The 14,263-nt window shown below is 43.1% G+C and overlaps 1 protein-coding gene across 5 annotated transcripts in view; it reads left to right on the top strand.

The window, feature by feature from the left end:
- LOC108524276 (protein DDI1 homolog 2) overlaps window positions 1–14,263 on the top strand; it is a 46,400-nt gene that overhangs the window by 8,453 nt on the left and 23,684 nt on the right. For 4 of the 5 annotated variants that reach the window (XM_017865307.1, XM_017865308.1, XM_017865311.1 and 1 more), the window contains 4 exons: window positions 1,216–1,345; window positions 5,134–5,370; window positions 8,217–8,343; window positions 13,442–13,569. In XM_017865307.1, the coding sequence (XP_017720796.1) occupies window positions 1,216–1,345; window positions 5,134–5,370; window positions 8,217–8,343; window positions 13,442–13,569 (622 nt within the window). Of the gene's footprint in view, window positions 1–1,215; window positions 1,346–5,133; window positions 5,371–8,216; window positions 8,344–13,441; window positions 13,570–14,263 lie in introns of those variants that run through there. The other variant, XM_017865309.1, reaches the window with a different exon arrangement.

The raw sequence follows: 14,263 nt of genomic DNA, 5'->3' as shown, positions 1-14,263 counted from the left end.
TTTGTTCTTTCTATCTATAGCACGCTATTTCATCTATTTGTGCTCTCAGGTTTTCTTCAGTATGATTACACATCATAAAATATTTTTATTAGTAGTACATTCCTAATTCTTTTTTTCCAGTTGTATTTAGTTGTTATTTTCTTAGTTTCACTTTATTTTCCAGTCTTGCCCCCTGCCCCGCCACCAAGACGGAGTCTTGCTTGCCCAGACTAGAGTGCAGTGGTGCGATCTCAGCCCTGCAACCTTTGCCTCCCGGGTTTAAGCAATTCTCCTGCCTCAGCCTCTGGAGTAGCTGGGATTACAGGTGCATGCCACCACACCCGGCTAGTTTTTGTATTTTTAGTAGAGACAGAGTTTCACCATGTTGGCCAGGCTGGTCTCAAATCCCTGACCTCGTGATCCACCTGCCTTGGCCTCCCAAAGTGCTGGGATTACAGGCGTGAGCCACCGTGCCCAGCCCAGAGTGATAAAACTCTGGGAATGGTAGAAGAGAAGGAAGAATGCAGTGCAGGAAGGATGATGTTTGGGAACCTTTTGCCAGTGTACAAGATTATTTCAAAGTGCACACTTTATTTAGTAGTACTGTAGTTAGTTAGCATAACCAGAATAAATCATTCCCTTTTCCTCCCTGCTAAAAATTAAATCTAAAATTATATCCATTTTCATAAATTCATTCTTTAGTTCATCAAATATTTGAGCATCAGTTATGTAACAGGCCCTGTTCTAAGCATTTATGATCTGGTGAATGAAACAAAGCCCTTGGCCTCAAGTAGTTTACATCTAATGGGACAGAAGGAGAATAAATAAGGAAGTATATATTGTGTTAGTCGAGAGTCTATTTTAAATAACATGTTAGGGAAGAACTCTAAAGAGTAATGTTTGATAAGAGACGTAAAAGGAAAAAAAAAGAGTTGAAAAAGAACATTCCTCAGGTAGAGAAAACAAGAGAAACAGCCCTGAAGGGGAAGTTGATCCCTGTTATTTGAGGAACAGCAGTCATAGTGAAAGGTGAAGTCAGAAGGAGAGCCAGGGGCCAAATTGTTTAGTCCTGGTCGGTGACGGGAAGGACTGTGGGTTTTGTTCTGGATGTGGTGGGAATCCACTGGAGGCTTTGAATGGAGTGTGACATCTGATTCAGAGGAAAACTAGTCCTTCTGCTTTGTGCTCTGTTACTTCTCAGTGCATTATACTGTTGTGTATCTTTTCTTGTTGTAGATCGTCTATGCTGAAAGACCTCTCACAGACAACCACAGATCCTTGGCTTCTTATGGCTTGAAAGATGGGGACGTTGTGATTTTACGACAGAAGGAGAATGCAGACCCTCGACCTCCAGTGCAGTTCCCAAGTAAGACATCTGGTGGTTGAGCATCCCCCAGCACAACCATCAGCAGGTAGCAGAGCGTAGCGCCTCACAGAGTTTTGGATTTGCTTTGGATTCAGACTGCAGAATACAAATCCTGACTCTGCCTTTTCCCTGCTGTGTAACCTTGAACAAGTATTTATTTTAATGTCTCTAAATTGGTTTCCTCTTCTATAAGATAGGTGCCATAATTAACCCCAACTCCTAAAGCTGACGTGAGGCTAATGCATGTAAAATCTTCAGCACATAGCAAGCCCTCAATAAATACTAGCTTCTGTTATCAGTGATAATTATACAATAATCTTTATCCTTGGGAAGGACTTGAAAGAATGCGTAAGCCTATGATTTTGCTACTTTGTGTCTGTCCTTCAGTGGCCAAGCCTTTCTGGAGCATTTTATAGCCAACCAGGCACTTGGAGCTGCATTTCACGTGATCTCGTAACTTGATTGTGTGAGGATTTACATAATAATTTGCATAATAATTTATTATTATGAAGCCATATTTTAAATGATGTCTTTAAAGTTACATAACTATTAAGTGAGGGCACAGGAATTAAAATTTGATGCTTTTTCCATTATGCTGAACTTGATAAACATTAAGCAGCTTGACCACCAAGTTGTGGTTCTTTCCTACCAACTGTGTTAATCACATACAAAGAAACGTTTATCTATCTTTGATGCTCCTTTTATAATAGATGTTTATGGTCTGAAATCTGTGCATTGGGATTTAGTAGGTTCTATGTCACTAAAATAATATGCAGAATTGTATGGATGTGAACGTGTGTGTGTACTGGATAGAGAGAGGGTCATACCTTTGTTCAGATACTTGAAGTGGCTCATGGATCCACAAAGTGTTTTATAAGGTCTTAATGTGAAACAGCTTGGTGAAATGTGTGGTTTTTTTCCATTCCCTGCCATATTCAGATAGATTTTCTTAAATAGTGTTTAGCCCGTAGGTCACCAGTTTTAAAGTTTATGGTGACAGATGCTGGCAGAGTCTGGGTGATGACAGACTGACTGCAGCTTTAACCACAGTGTTTCCATTCAGCCTGAAACTGGAGCTTACTGAGACCATCAAGGACTGACTCCACCAGATCTGGAAGACATTAGTGCCTTGGGGCCACAGTTAAACTCTAAAGAAGTTAAACGTATTTAAACAACTGTGACAATCAGTAAAAACCACATCTTCCTTTGGTTAATTTGATGAGATTGTTAATTCCGGAATTTACTTCTCCCCCCCCACCCCGTATTGTTGCATGTGGACAAGAGAGCCAACGGGTTGGGGCGGGAGTGATCTGGTCTGTTAAGTAAACATGTTTTTGAGAATTACTCTGAAGTGAATGGACTCTAAAGATAATGTGTAACAGGGGTGGAGATAAAATGTCTTGACCTGCAAAAAGAGGACCCACCTATATATGTTTTTTCCTGGCTGGTATAGATTAGCTACCTCACAGAGATCATCCTGTTAACTTCACCTTTTCCTTGGTTGGGAGTTGAAGAAAGTGGCTAGTTGATCCCCTGCTAAAGGGTAAAAATGTTACATCATGATTTTAAGCATTCTCTTTTTCTATCTGAGGTCCAAAAGGCTTCAAGATAGTCCCAGACTTGAGACAAGTTGTTTTTTTTTTTGTTTTTTTAGTTTATATAAAATCCTTAATAGTGCAAGGATTGTGCTATAATTCTGATCACTGTGGAATTGCTTAGCGTACTGTCATTTATAACGTTATATCTCTAAGAACAGTACTCATTGTTCAGACAAGTTTGACCATCAAATATATTTTTTGGAGTTGAAGGAATGTTCATTGACTCAGGCCTAGCCCCTCATTCTGGCTCTCCTTGTTTACTTTTCTTTTTCATTTTTCTTTTTTAAATAACAGTTTTATTGAGATACAATTCATGCATTTAATTTTTGTTTACTATATTCATGAGCTGTGTAACCATCACCACAATCCATTTTAGCATATTTCCATTACCTTAAAAATAAATCCTATACCCATTTATAGTCATCTCCCATTTCCCCCTAGGCTCCGCAGCCTAGACAACTACAGGTCTACTTTCTGTCTCTACGTATTTACCTATTTGGGACATTTCATATAAATGAGGTCATACAATGTGTGAGTCCTTTGTGTAAGAATTAAAATTCCCTTTTATCTTGCTTTCAGTTTAGTAAGGTCAGCTGAGCCTGGCATATAGAACCTGGGAGTTCTGGCTTCTAAACTATAGTAGCTTTTGGTAATCAGCACTGAGAACCTATGCAAGTCCCTTTTCTTCTTTTCTATAAAATGATGACACTGTTTAGCCCCACAGGGGCATGAGAAGAGTTAGCAGAGATGCACAGGTGAAAGTATAAATTCAGAGAACTATTAAGAACTTCCCTGAGCCAGTACGTTTAGCACTGACTTGCAGAATTTAGCATCTAATATTTATGCTGCTCACTTGATATATATAATATCCTTTGATCCAGCTGGGCAGGGTGGGTCACTCTTATAATCCCAGCGCTTTGGGAGCCTGAGGTGGGTGGATCACCTGAGGTCAGGAGTTCGAGACCAGCCTGGCCAACGTGGTGAAATCCCATCTCTACTAAAAATACAAAAAATTAGGTGGGCTTAGTGGCAGATGCCTGTAATCCCAGTTACTCAGGAGGCTGAGGCAGAAGAATCACTTGAACCCAGGAGGCAGAGGTTGCAGTGAGGCAAGATTGCGCCATTGCACTCCAGCCTGAGCAACAAGGCAAGACTCTGTCTCAAAAAAAAAAACAAAAAAACAAAAAATTCTTTAATCCAAGCGCCAAGGCTGTTTGAACCATATGTCAGACCAGAGTAGGATTTTTCTCAAGAACTACCAGACTTATGCAATTATATTTATTGAAACTAGCTTTAATTTTTTTTTTTGATACAAAGTTTCTTTTTTTTTTTTTTTTGAGACGGAGTCTCGCTCTGTTGCCCAGGCTGGAGTGCAGTGGCCAGATCTCAGCTCACTGCAAGCTCCACCTGCCGGGTTCATGCCATTCTCCTGCCTCAGCCTCCCGAGTAGCCGGGACTACAGGCGCCCGCCACCTCGCCTGGCTAGTTTTTTGTATTTTTTAGTAGAGATGGGGTTTCACCGTGTTAGCCAGGATGGTCTCGATCTCTTGACCTCGTGATCCGCCCATCTTGGCCTCCCAAAGTGCTGGGATTATGGGCTTGAGCCACCGTGCCCGGCAGAGTTTCATTCTTGTTGCCTGGGCTGGAGTGCAATGACGCGATCTTGGCTCACTGCAACCTCCGCCTCCCGGGTTCAAACAATTCTCCTGCCTCAGCCTCCTGAGTAGATGGGATTACAGGCGATTGCCACCACACCCAGCTAATTTTTGTATAATTAGTAGAGACGGGGTTTCACCATGTTGACCAGGCTGATCTGGAACTTCTGACCTCAGGTGATCCAGCCGCCTTGGCCTCCCAAAGTGCTGGGATTACAGGTGTGAGCTACCGCGCCCGGCGGCTTTAATTATTTAAAAACATAAATTAAAAACCTGATGTCTATTGTGAGATATTTTATAAGCTAAAATTTGGGGTTACTACTATCACCTTCCCCCTATTTTTCTTCTTCCCTATTGATTCACTCTCAGCCTGCAGTCTTTGTATTCAGAGTCAGCATGAGAAAGAACAAGGGTAAAGTCTACAGTTACCTTTGCTGTTGTCATGTACCATGTATGAGCAAGTGTTCTGCTGTTTCCTTCAAGTGCTTGTTTTTGTAGAGTAATTTGAGTAAACTGAATTGATTTTCCCTAACAGACTTACCCCGAATAGATTTCAGTAGTATAGCTGTGCCTGGCACATCAAGTCCCCAGCAGCGCCAGCCACCGGGAACACAGCAGTCCCACTCATCTCCTGGAGAAATAACTTCATCTCCTCAGGGCTTGGACAATCCAGCCTTGCTCCGAGGTATGTTGCTGGCCAACCCGCATGAGCTGTCCTTGCTGAAGGAACGCAATCCACCCCTGGCAGAAGCTCTGCTCAGTGGAGACCTTGGTAAGCTTATAAATTTGGAGGGCGGTTAGGCTGGCCTGAGGTGAAGAAGCTGTGTCATAGCAAATGTGAAGAGACTCAAGCAACACTGTGTGAAATGATTTATTGAACATACCAGGTTTTTCTCTGTGAGAGGTGGATTCGTGCTAAAGTTAAAGGCTGAGTTAATTGGAATCAGCAATAGAGTTTTCGGAGTGAAATCCATCTAGGCCACCCCCCTCGGTTTACTTTTTGTTTTCCTCATTGTTTTGGCAGCACATAACCTAGGTGCTGATTTTTTTTTTTTTTTTTTGAGATGGAGTCTCGCTCTGTTACCCGGGCTAGAGTGCAGTGGTGCAATCTTGGCTCACTGCCAGATCTGCCTCCCAGGTTCACACCATTCTCCCGCCTCAGCCTCCCGAGTAGCTGGAACTACAGGTGCCAGCCGCCACTCCTGGGCCAATTTTTTGTTTTTAGTAGAGACAGGGTTTCACCGTGTTAGCCAGGATGGGCTCGATCTCTTGACCTTGTGATCCGCCCGACTCAGCCTCTCAAAGTGCTGAGATTACAGGCGTGAGCCACCGTGCCTGGCCGGTACTGATATTTTAACCTGTTAGATCTTCAATTAAAGAGAGCACCAACAAGCCAGCTGATGCCAGCTGGCATTTTTTTTAGTTACAGGAAACAGGTTCAGTGCCCTGTATGGCAAAATGAAATCACTTTAACCTCAGTGTACTGCAAGTTATTTTTTGTACTTTTTGTAGAGATGGAGTTTTGCCATGTTGTCCAGGCTGGTTTCAAAATCTTGGGCTCAAGCAGCCTGCCTGCCTTGGCCTCACAGAGTGCTGGGATTACAGGCATGAGCTGTCGCACCCAGCCAACTTTTAGCCATCTTTATGAATCGAGTTTTCTCTGTAAATTACTCTCATTTTACTCTTGGATTTATGAGTTAAATTGGGTTAAGTCTAAAAACATAACAGACACTTAATGACTCGTTCCTCAATTGACTGTCTTTAAATTGGCAATCTTTACCTTATAGCGAAATACACAGATTTTAAATATACAATTCCTTGAGTTTTGACAAACTTCCTGTAAGCCCAATCAAGACACAGGACATTTCCCTCACTCCAGAAAGTTCTGCTATGTTCCTTGCTAGTTAGTTTCCTCTCCTTATCGTTATACTGTTTTGATAATCTTACGGTTTAGTTTCGCCTGTCTTCATGTATATGGAATAATAGAGTGTCTGGTCTTTCGTGTTAGGCTTTTTTTTTTTTTTTTTGAGAGAGAGTCTCATTCTGTCTCCCAGGCTGGAGTGCAGTGGTGCGATCTCTGCTCACTGCAACCTTCGCCTCCCGGGTTCAAGCAATTCTCCCACCTCAGCCTCCCAAGTACCTGGGACTACAGGCGTACACCACCACACCTGGCTAATTGTTGTATTATTAGTAGATAGTACATGTTGGCCAGACTGGTCCCAAACTCCTGGCCACCATGTTGGCCAGACTGATCCCAAACTCCTGACCTCGTGATCCACCTGTCTCGGCCTCCCAAAGTACTTTCACTCAACTTAATGCTTTTTAGATCCTTCTGTATTGTGTGCATTAGTAGTTCAGATAAACCTTGTCATAATATCTTTTAATTTCTTATGTCAGCATGTCTAATCACCAAAGACCGTGATGATGGGGCATTTAAGTTTGCACACTTAAACGTACCACCATTTAAGAAATTGCGAAATAGGCCAGGCGCGGTGGATCACCCGAGGTCAGGAGTTCAACACCAGCCTGGCCAACATTGTGAAACCCCATCTCTACTAAAAATACAAAAAATTCGCTGGACGTGGTGGCAGGCACCTGTAATCCCAGCTACTTGGGAGGCTGAGGCAGGAGAATCACTTGAACTCGGGAGGTGGAGGTTGTAGTGAGCCGAGATTGCGCCATTGCACTCCAGCCTGGGCAACAAGAGTGAAACTCCATCTCAGAAAAAAAGACAGAAATTGCGAAATAGATTCTTATTGTAATGTACATGTAATGTAGCAAGCAGTGTTTTCTCTAATTTTCCTGCCTATTATTTCATCAGAACACACACAAAATATAGGTAGACTAACAATAGTTTATACTTAATTTATCTGGCTTAAGGCAGGGCATGTTATAAAGGAAATGAGACTAGAAGAGGAAAAGGAGATTATATAATGCTGTATTTTGTTTCTAGGTAATAGGACAATGAGGACAATGGGGAGCAATGGGGAGGGGAGGAGTGGGGACATTCATCTGCCACATGGTCACTCCCCACCGTTTTAAATTGGAAAGTTGTTACCTCTGAGTAGAAACAATATGATAGATAACTTCTTATAAAAGATTTTGCAAATACTTTTTTTTTTTTTTAAGACAGAGTCTCACCATGTCACCCAGGCTGGAGTGTGTGGTGCCATCACAGCTCACTGCAGCCTCGACCTCGTGGGCTCAAGCCATCCCCCCACACTTGAACCCCCACCCGACAGTAGCTGGGACCACAGGCATGCACCACCATGCCCGGCTAATTTTTATATTTTTTGTAGAGACAAGGTCTTGCTATGTTGCCTAGGCTGGTCTCGAACTCCTAGGCTCAAATGGTCCTCCCACCTCAGCCAAAGTGTCGAGATTATAGGTGTGAGCTACCACACCCAGCCACAAATACTTTCTTTATGCTGAATTTAAATGACGAAATAGCTTTGACTCGGAGAATAGAAAGTAAATGTAATTGCTCATTTCAAATAAGCTTTAGGCATCCTCTCTACATCTCTTACAGATGTAGTTTGAGAAATTGTTTGGTGTGGGAAAGTATTGATAAAGGTTGAAAATACAGCGGTATTTAAGATTTTATCCCTTATTTTGTAGAGAAATTCTCTAGAGTCCTGGTGGAGCAGCAGCAGGACCGAGCCCGGAGAGAGCAAGAAAGGATTCGTCTGTTTTCTGCTGATCCCTTTGATCTTGAAGCTCAGGCAAAGATAGAAGAAGATATAAGGTAATGGCCTGTTCATCTAAAGAACAAGACTCAGAGACCCCAGATTTCCCAAACTGCAGGTTATCTGACCTTAGTTGGGCATCTGCTTGGAGGCAGCTTCTCTGTTTTGCAGTTGAGATAGTAACCTCAGGCCGGGCACGGTGGCTCAAGCCTGTAATCCCAGCACTTTGGGAGGCCGAGATGGGCGGATCACGAGGTCAGAAGATCGAGACCATCCTGGCTAACGTGGTGAAACCCCGTCTCTACTAAAAAATACAAAAAAAAAAAAAACTAGCCGGGCGAGGTAGCGGGCGCCTGTAGTCCCAGCTGCTCTGGAGGTGTAAACCCGGGAGGCGGAGCTTGCAGTGAGCCGAGATCTGGCCACTGCACTCCAGCCTGGGTGACAGAGCAAGACTCCGTCTCAAAAAAAAAAAAAAAAAAAAAAAAGAGATAGTAACCTCAGTCTTTTAGTTTAGTCTCTCCTCTTTTCTACGCATTTCGATTCGACATGACAAATATATAGGTGCTGAGTTTAATGACTGTTCTAAAATTTTAAGGAAGACTCCCTGACTAGCAGACAGAGCATCATAACACAGTTCTAGATAAATGACCCCAGACTGAGCAGAAGCCACCCTCTGGTGAGACCACAAGGCTGGTTGCATATTACATGGGCTGATTTGACTCTCTTTCTTTAGACGTATTGTGTGAGTCCTGACTAAATCCAGGGCTTAAACATGATTGGATTAGAGAGGGCTCTGGGCTGATGGAACATTGGTAGTCCTAAATCTGTTTTCCTGCTGCATTTCTTGTACTGGCCTCAGTGGAGAAACTGAATGTTGGACATGTTTCCAGCCCTCAGTTTCTGTAATGCAGTGGTTCTCACCTGGGGCTATAGTAAAATCATATGAGAAGCTTTTAAAAATGGAGATGCTTGGGCTCTTCTCCCAAATCTGATGAATCAGAATTGTTGGGCATGGAGCTCAGGCAAGGACAGTGACGCCGTTCCGGCCTCAGTCACACTGATAGTCACAAGCAAGATTCTGTTCATTCTCTGAAAAAAAGGACAGCTGCTTTTCCTGCCTCAAGTCAGTTTTGTTGCTAATTGTGAAAAGTATAACTAAGAAGAAGATAACAGCAATGATACTTACACTTAGACTACTCAGCCTTTTAGGGACTGTGTCATCATTTCGGTTACTTAAATGAAGCCTAACTTGGTCATTGTATTACACTATCAACTTAGAAATCAAATCATGCTTTTTTAGACTTCTCATTCTTTTTATCTTTTTTTTCTTTTTTCTTTTTTCTTTTTTTTTTTAAGACAAGGTCTCACTCTGTCACCCAGGCTGGAGTGTATTGGCACAATCACAGCTCATTGCAGCCTGGACCTCCCCTAGACTGAGGTGTTCCTCTCACCTTAGCCTCCCAAATAGCTGAGAACACAGGTATCTGCCACCATGCCCAGCTAATTTTTTCATTTTTTGAAGGGACAGGATTTCAGCATGTTGCCCAGGCTGGTCTTGAACTCCTGAGCTCACGCAATCCACACGCCTCAGCCTCCCAAAGTGCTGGGATTATAGACATGAGCCACAGCACTTAGCCCTTCCTTCTTCTTCTTTTTCATTTTTCTTTTTGAGACAGGGTTTTGCCATGTTGGCCAGGCTAGTCTCAAACTCCTGACCTCAATTGATCTCCCGCCTCAGCCTCTCAGAGTGCTGGGATTACAAGTGTGAGCACCATGCCTTGCCTCATACTCTTCTTACTACATTTGAAATCAGAAATACAGGCTCGTCATGGTGGCTTATGCCTATAATCCCAACAGTTTGCTCGAAGCGAGGAGTTTGAGACCAGCCTGGGCAGCAAAGTGAGACTCTGTCTTTACAAAAAATAAAATAAATTAGCCAGGTGTGGTGGCACGCACCTTCCGTCCTAGCTACTCAGGAGGCTGAGGCAGGAAGATCTCTCAAGCCCAGGAGTTGGAGGCTGCAGTAAGCTATGATTGCATTCCAACCTGGGCAAGAGAGTGAGACCCCCATCTTAGGGAAAAAAAAAGAAATATAATTGTAGACTAGAATTAATTGACAACCCTAAGTCATTATGAAACTTCGTCTCAAAAAAATAAATAAGAAGAGAAGTGAAATAGATAGTGTCCATATGGCTCATGTTTCTTTCTAGGGCTTGAGTGAAGGAAATATAACACATCTGTTCTCTTCCCCACCCCCTGCTCAAGACGGAGTCTTGTTCTGTCGCCCAGGCCTGAGTGCAGTGGCGCGATTTCAGCTCATTGCAACCTCCTTCTCCCAGGTTCAAGCGATTCTCCTGCCTCAGCCTTCTGAGTAGGTGGGATTACAGGCATGCACCACCACGCCAGGCTATTTTGGTATTTTTAGTAAAGACGGGGTTTCACCATCTTGGCCAGGCTGGTCTCGAACTCCTGACCTCAGGTGATTCGCCCTCCTCATCCTGCCAATGTGCTGGGATTACAGGTGTGAGCCACTGCACCTGACCACATTTACTCTTTGAAAGGTGAAAACCTTGTACCTCTGAAGAGACTCTCTACATATGGACCCCAGAAAAGCCGAAGTAGCTGGTGTTATTGCAGAGGATTTTTTGTTGAAACTCATTTGGGTTGGAGTCCATGCAAGATGAAGTATACAATTAATTTTAGATTAGTTCTATGTTTAATAATGTGCAATAGCATAAAACCTGTGTAATTATATCAAATGTCTATTAAAGTTTCATTTGGCTTGCTACACTAGTGATTCCACAGGGTATGTGAAAACCGAGGTTCGATAGCTTTCATATTTTCCTAAAGGAAGGTGCCTTTGACTTTCTGAGTGTAAATTTTGTTGCAAAATGGCTGATAAAGCCATCAGTTCACTTGAGCTAGATTATTATTATGAAAAGGGCAGAAACTATAGTTAGAGCCAGAGTCAGCAGAATTTTTGTTTGTTTGAGACAGGGCCTCTGACGTCTAGACTGGAGTGCAGTGGCATGATCATGGCTCATAGCCTCAACTTCTCAGGCTCAGGTGATCTTCCCCCGTCAGCCTCCCGAGCAGCTGGGTCTATAGGCACACCACCACATCTGGCTAATTTTTCTTGTATTTTGTAGAGACGAGGTTTCACCATGTTGCCCAGTCGTGTCTTAAAGTCCTGGGCTCGAGTGATCTGTCCAACTCCCAGAGTGCTTGGATTATAGGTGTGAGCCATTTATAATGCTTGGCCTGAGGTTTATTTTTTGTTTGTTTGTTTGTTTAAGAGACAGGGTCAGCACCATAAAACAGGGCAAAAAAAAAAAAAAGGCCGTGTCTTGCTCTGTCGTCCAGGCTGGAGTATAGTGGTACCATCATAGCTCGCTGCAGCCTCAGCCTCCCAGGCCCAAGCAATCTCTTGCCTCAGTCTCCTGAATAGCTGGGACTATAGGCTTGTGCTACCACGCCCAGCTAATTTTAGTGATAGGGTCTCACTGTGTTGCCCAGGCTGGTGTCAAACTCCTGGCCTCAAGTGATCCTCCTGCCTTGGCCTCCCAAAGTGCTGGGATTATAGGTGTAAGCTGCTGTGCCTGGCCTTAGTGGACTTTCTACAAATGGGCAGATAGTAAGTATTTTAGTCTTTGCAGACCGGACCATACAATCTGTGTTGCTCATGTTCAGCTCCACCACTGCCATGTGAAAGCAGCCACAGATAATACGACAGTATGTAAATGCATGATACCACTGTGTTTCCATGAAACTTTTTTTGCCTAAACAGCAGACTATGATTTACCAACCCTGAATTTACAGTGTAGTTTATCCCGAATCTGAGAACCTGTTCTGTTAGTGTCTCAGTCTTCAGGTAAGTTGCCCAGCCTCTAACCTAGTTTCCATTAATGTTGGTAGTATTTGATAATGTTTTTAAAAGGAGATTGATTTATGCTGTTTTAAGGGAGTAGAAAAAAATTGGGAATAAACATGAGATGTTGGAGTAAGCAATAACTCCCTTTTGTTGCTTTTCTCAGGTAAGAATTAGAGTTGTGTTGATTTTTTTGTTTTTTGTTTTCCTTTTGGTGGGGAAAAATGGGGTTTCACCGTGTTGCCCAGGCTGGTCTGAAACTCGAGCTCAAACTCCTGAGCTCAAGGGATCCACCTACTTTGGCCTTCCAAAGTGCTGAAACTACAGGTGTGAGCCACTGCACCTGGCATGTTGATTTTTTTTTTTTTTTTTTTTTTGAGATGGTGTCTCGCTCTGTCACCCAGGCTGGAGTGTAGTGGCGTGATCTCGGCTCACTGCAACCTCCGCCTCCCGGGTTCAAGTGGTTCTACTGCCTCAGCTTCCTGAGTTGCTGGGATTACAGGCGTCTGCCACCAAGCCCAGCTAATTTTTGTATATTTAGTAGAGATGGGGTTTCACCATGTAAGCCAGGCTGGTATTGAACTCCTGACCTCAGGTGATCCACCCGTCTTGGCCTCCCAAAGTGTTGGGATTACAGGCGTGAGCCACTGTGCCCGGCCAGCATGTTGAATTTTTAAACAAATCGTTTCATGGATCAAATGAACTGTGAAACACGTGTAGTTTTAAGCGATGGATGCAGTTTTTTTGTAGCATAAGCTGTTATATGAGCACTGTATACTAGATGCTTTGTACTTCTCAGCAACATAGGTAACAATTATCCTCAGTGTACAGATTAGAAAACCCAGTCCTGCAGATAAAGCAGCACAAGAAGTTGAAATATTTGTGTTTTCTGTTTGCGAACTTTTTGTAATGTTCTGGGCTTAGGAAATGTATTCAGATACCCAATAAATCCTCAGTTAAAATTGGAACATTCCCAAAGTTCTAACATTCTGCCAGAAGAATGGGGTTGTGACCCTTACTCTCCAGTTTCTTATTTCTGAACATATAAAGGCAGCTCAGTGTTTTACATAGGGTAATTTTTATGCCTTTAGATTTTCTGCCAGCTGTTTATCGTACTGCCTCCTAGGAAATGATCTCTTGCCCTATATAGCACCAATTTTTCTATGACTCGGCTGCTGTGCTTGGGGCAAAAGATATGTACAAATCTGTTTTTTAATATTGTGACTTTGAAACTGATTTCTCTCCATGGAATTAATGCTTTCAGTGTCCCTGGTCTTGTTCTGTTACAGGCAACAGAACATTGAGGAAAACATGACAATAGCTATGGAAGAGGCTCCGGAAAGTTTTGGCCAAGTAGTGATGCTTTATATTAACTGCAAAGTGAATGGACATCCTGTGAAAGCCTTTGTTGACTCAGGTGACGTCTCTGTCTTTTATTTCTTGGTCTCCCCTCCAACATCCTTACCTGACATGGGAGAAGGGGAGGCTCAAGCATCTGTTCAGATGGCTGTAGTTTTTTTTGTTTTGTTTTGTTTTTTTTGAGATGGAGTCTTGCTCTGTCACCCAGGCTGAAGTGAAGTGGCGCGATCTTAGCTCACTGCAACCTCTGTCTCCTGGGTTCAAGCGAATTATCCAGCCTCAGCCTCCCAAGTAGCTGGGATTACAGGCGCCTACCACAATGCCCAGCTAATTTTTATATTTTTGGTAGAGATGAGGTTTCACCATGTTGGTCAGCCTTGTCTTGAACTCCTGACCTCAGGTGATCCACCGCGCCCTGCCCAGATGGCTGTAGTTCTTTAGGCTGCTAACTTACCAGCCTGAGACTTACTGTTTCACTTGCCAGGCATTCTGTTGGTATTAGGTTTCTTTCTTTAATCATTTCTTAACCAGTTTTGTATTTTGTGATGTCTCCTTTATCTTCCTAGCTCCCCTTGTCTAGCATCCTGAATTTCTTGGATATTTCTGTAAAAAACTGGGAATACATAGGTTTAGAAGAAGGAGCTATAAAAGGAGCTGTGTAGGGTATAGATCAAACACATTTCAGCCTGGCCTGTGCACCAACACTTTGCCAAGATTTGGGAGGAGTGTAAGGGTATCTGGGTGTGGTTCTT

This window comes from Rhinopithecus bieti, unplaced genomic scaffold (assembly GCF_001698545.2).
Source record: "Rhinopithecus bieti isolate Rb0 unplaced genomic scaffold, ASM169854v2 scaffold_81031, whole genome shotgun sequence".
Classification (NCBI taxonomy): Eukaryota; Metazoa; Chordata; class Mammalia; order Primates; family Cercopithecidae; genus Rhinopithecus; species Rhinopithecus bieti.
The sequence above is the reverse complement of the archived record's forward strand: the minus strand, read 5'-3'. Positions and strand labels throughout refer to the sequence as shown.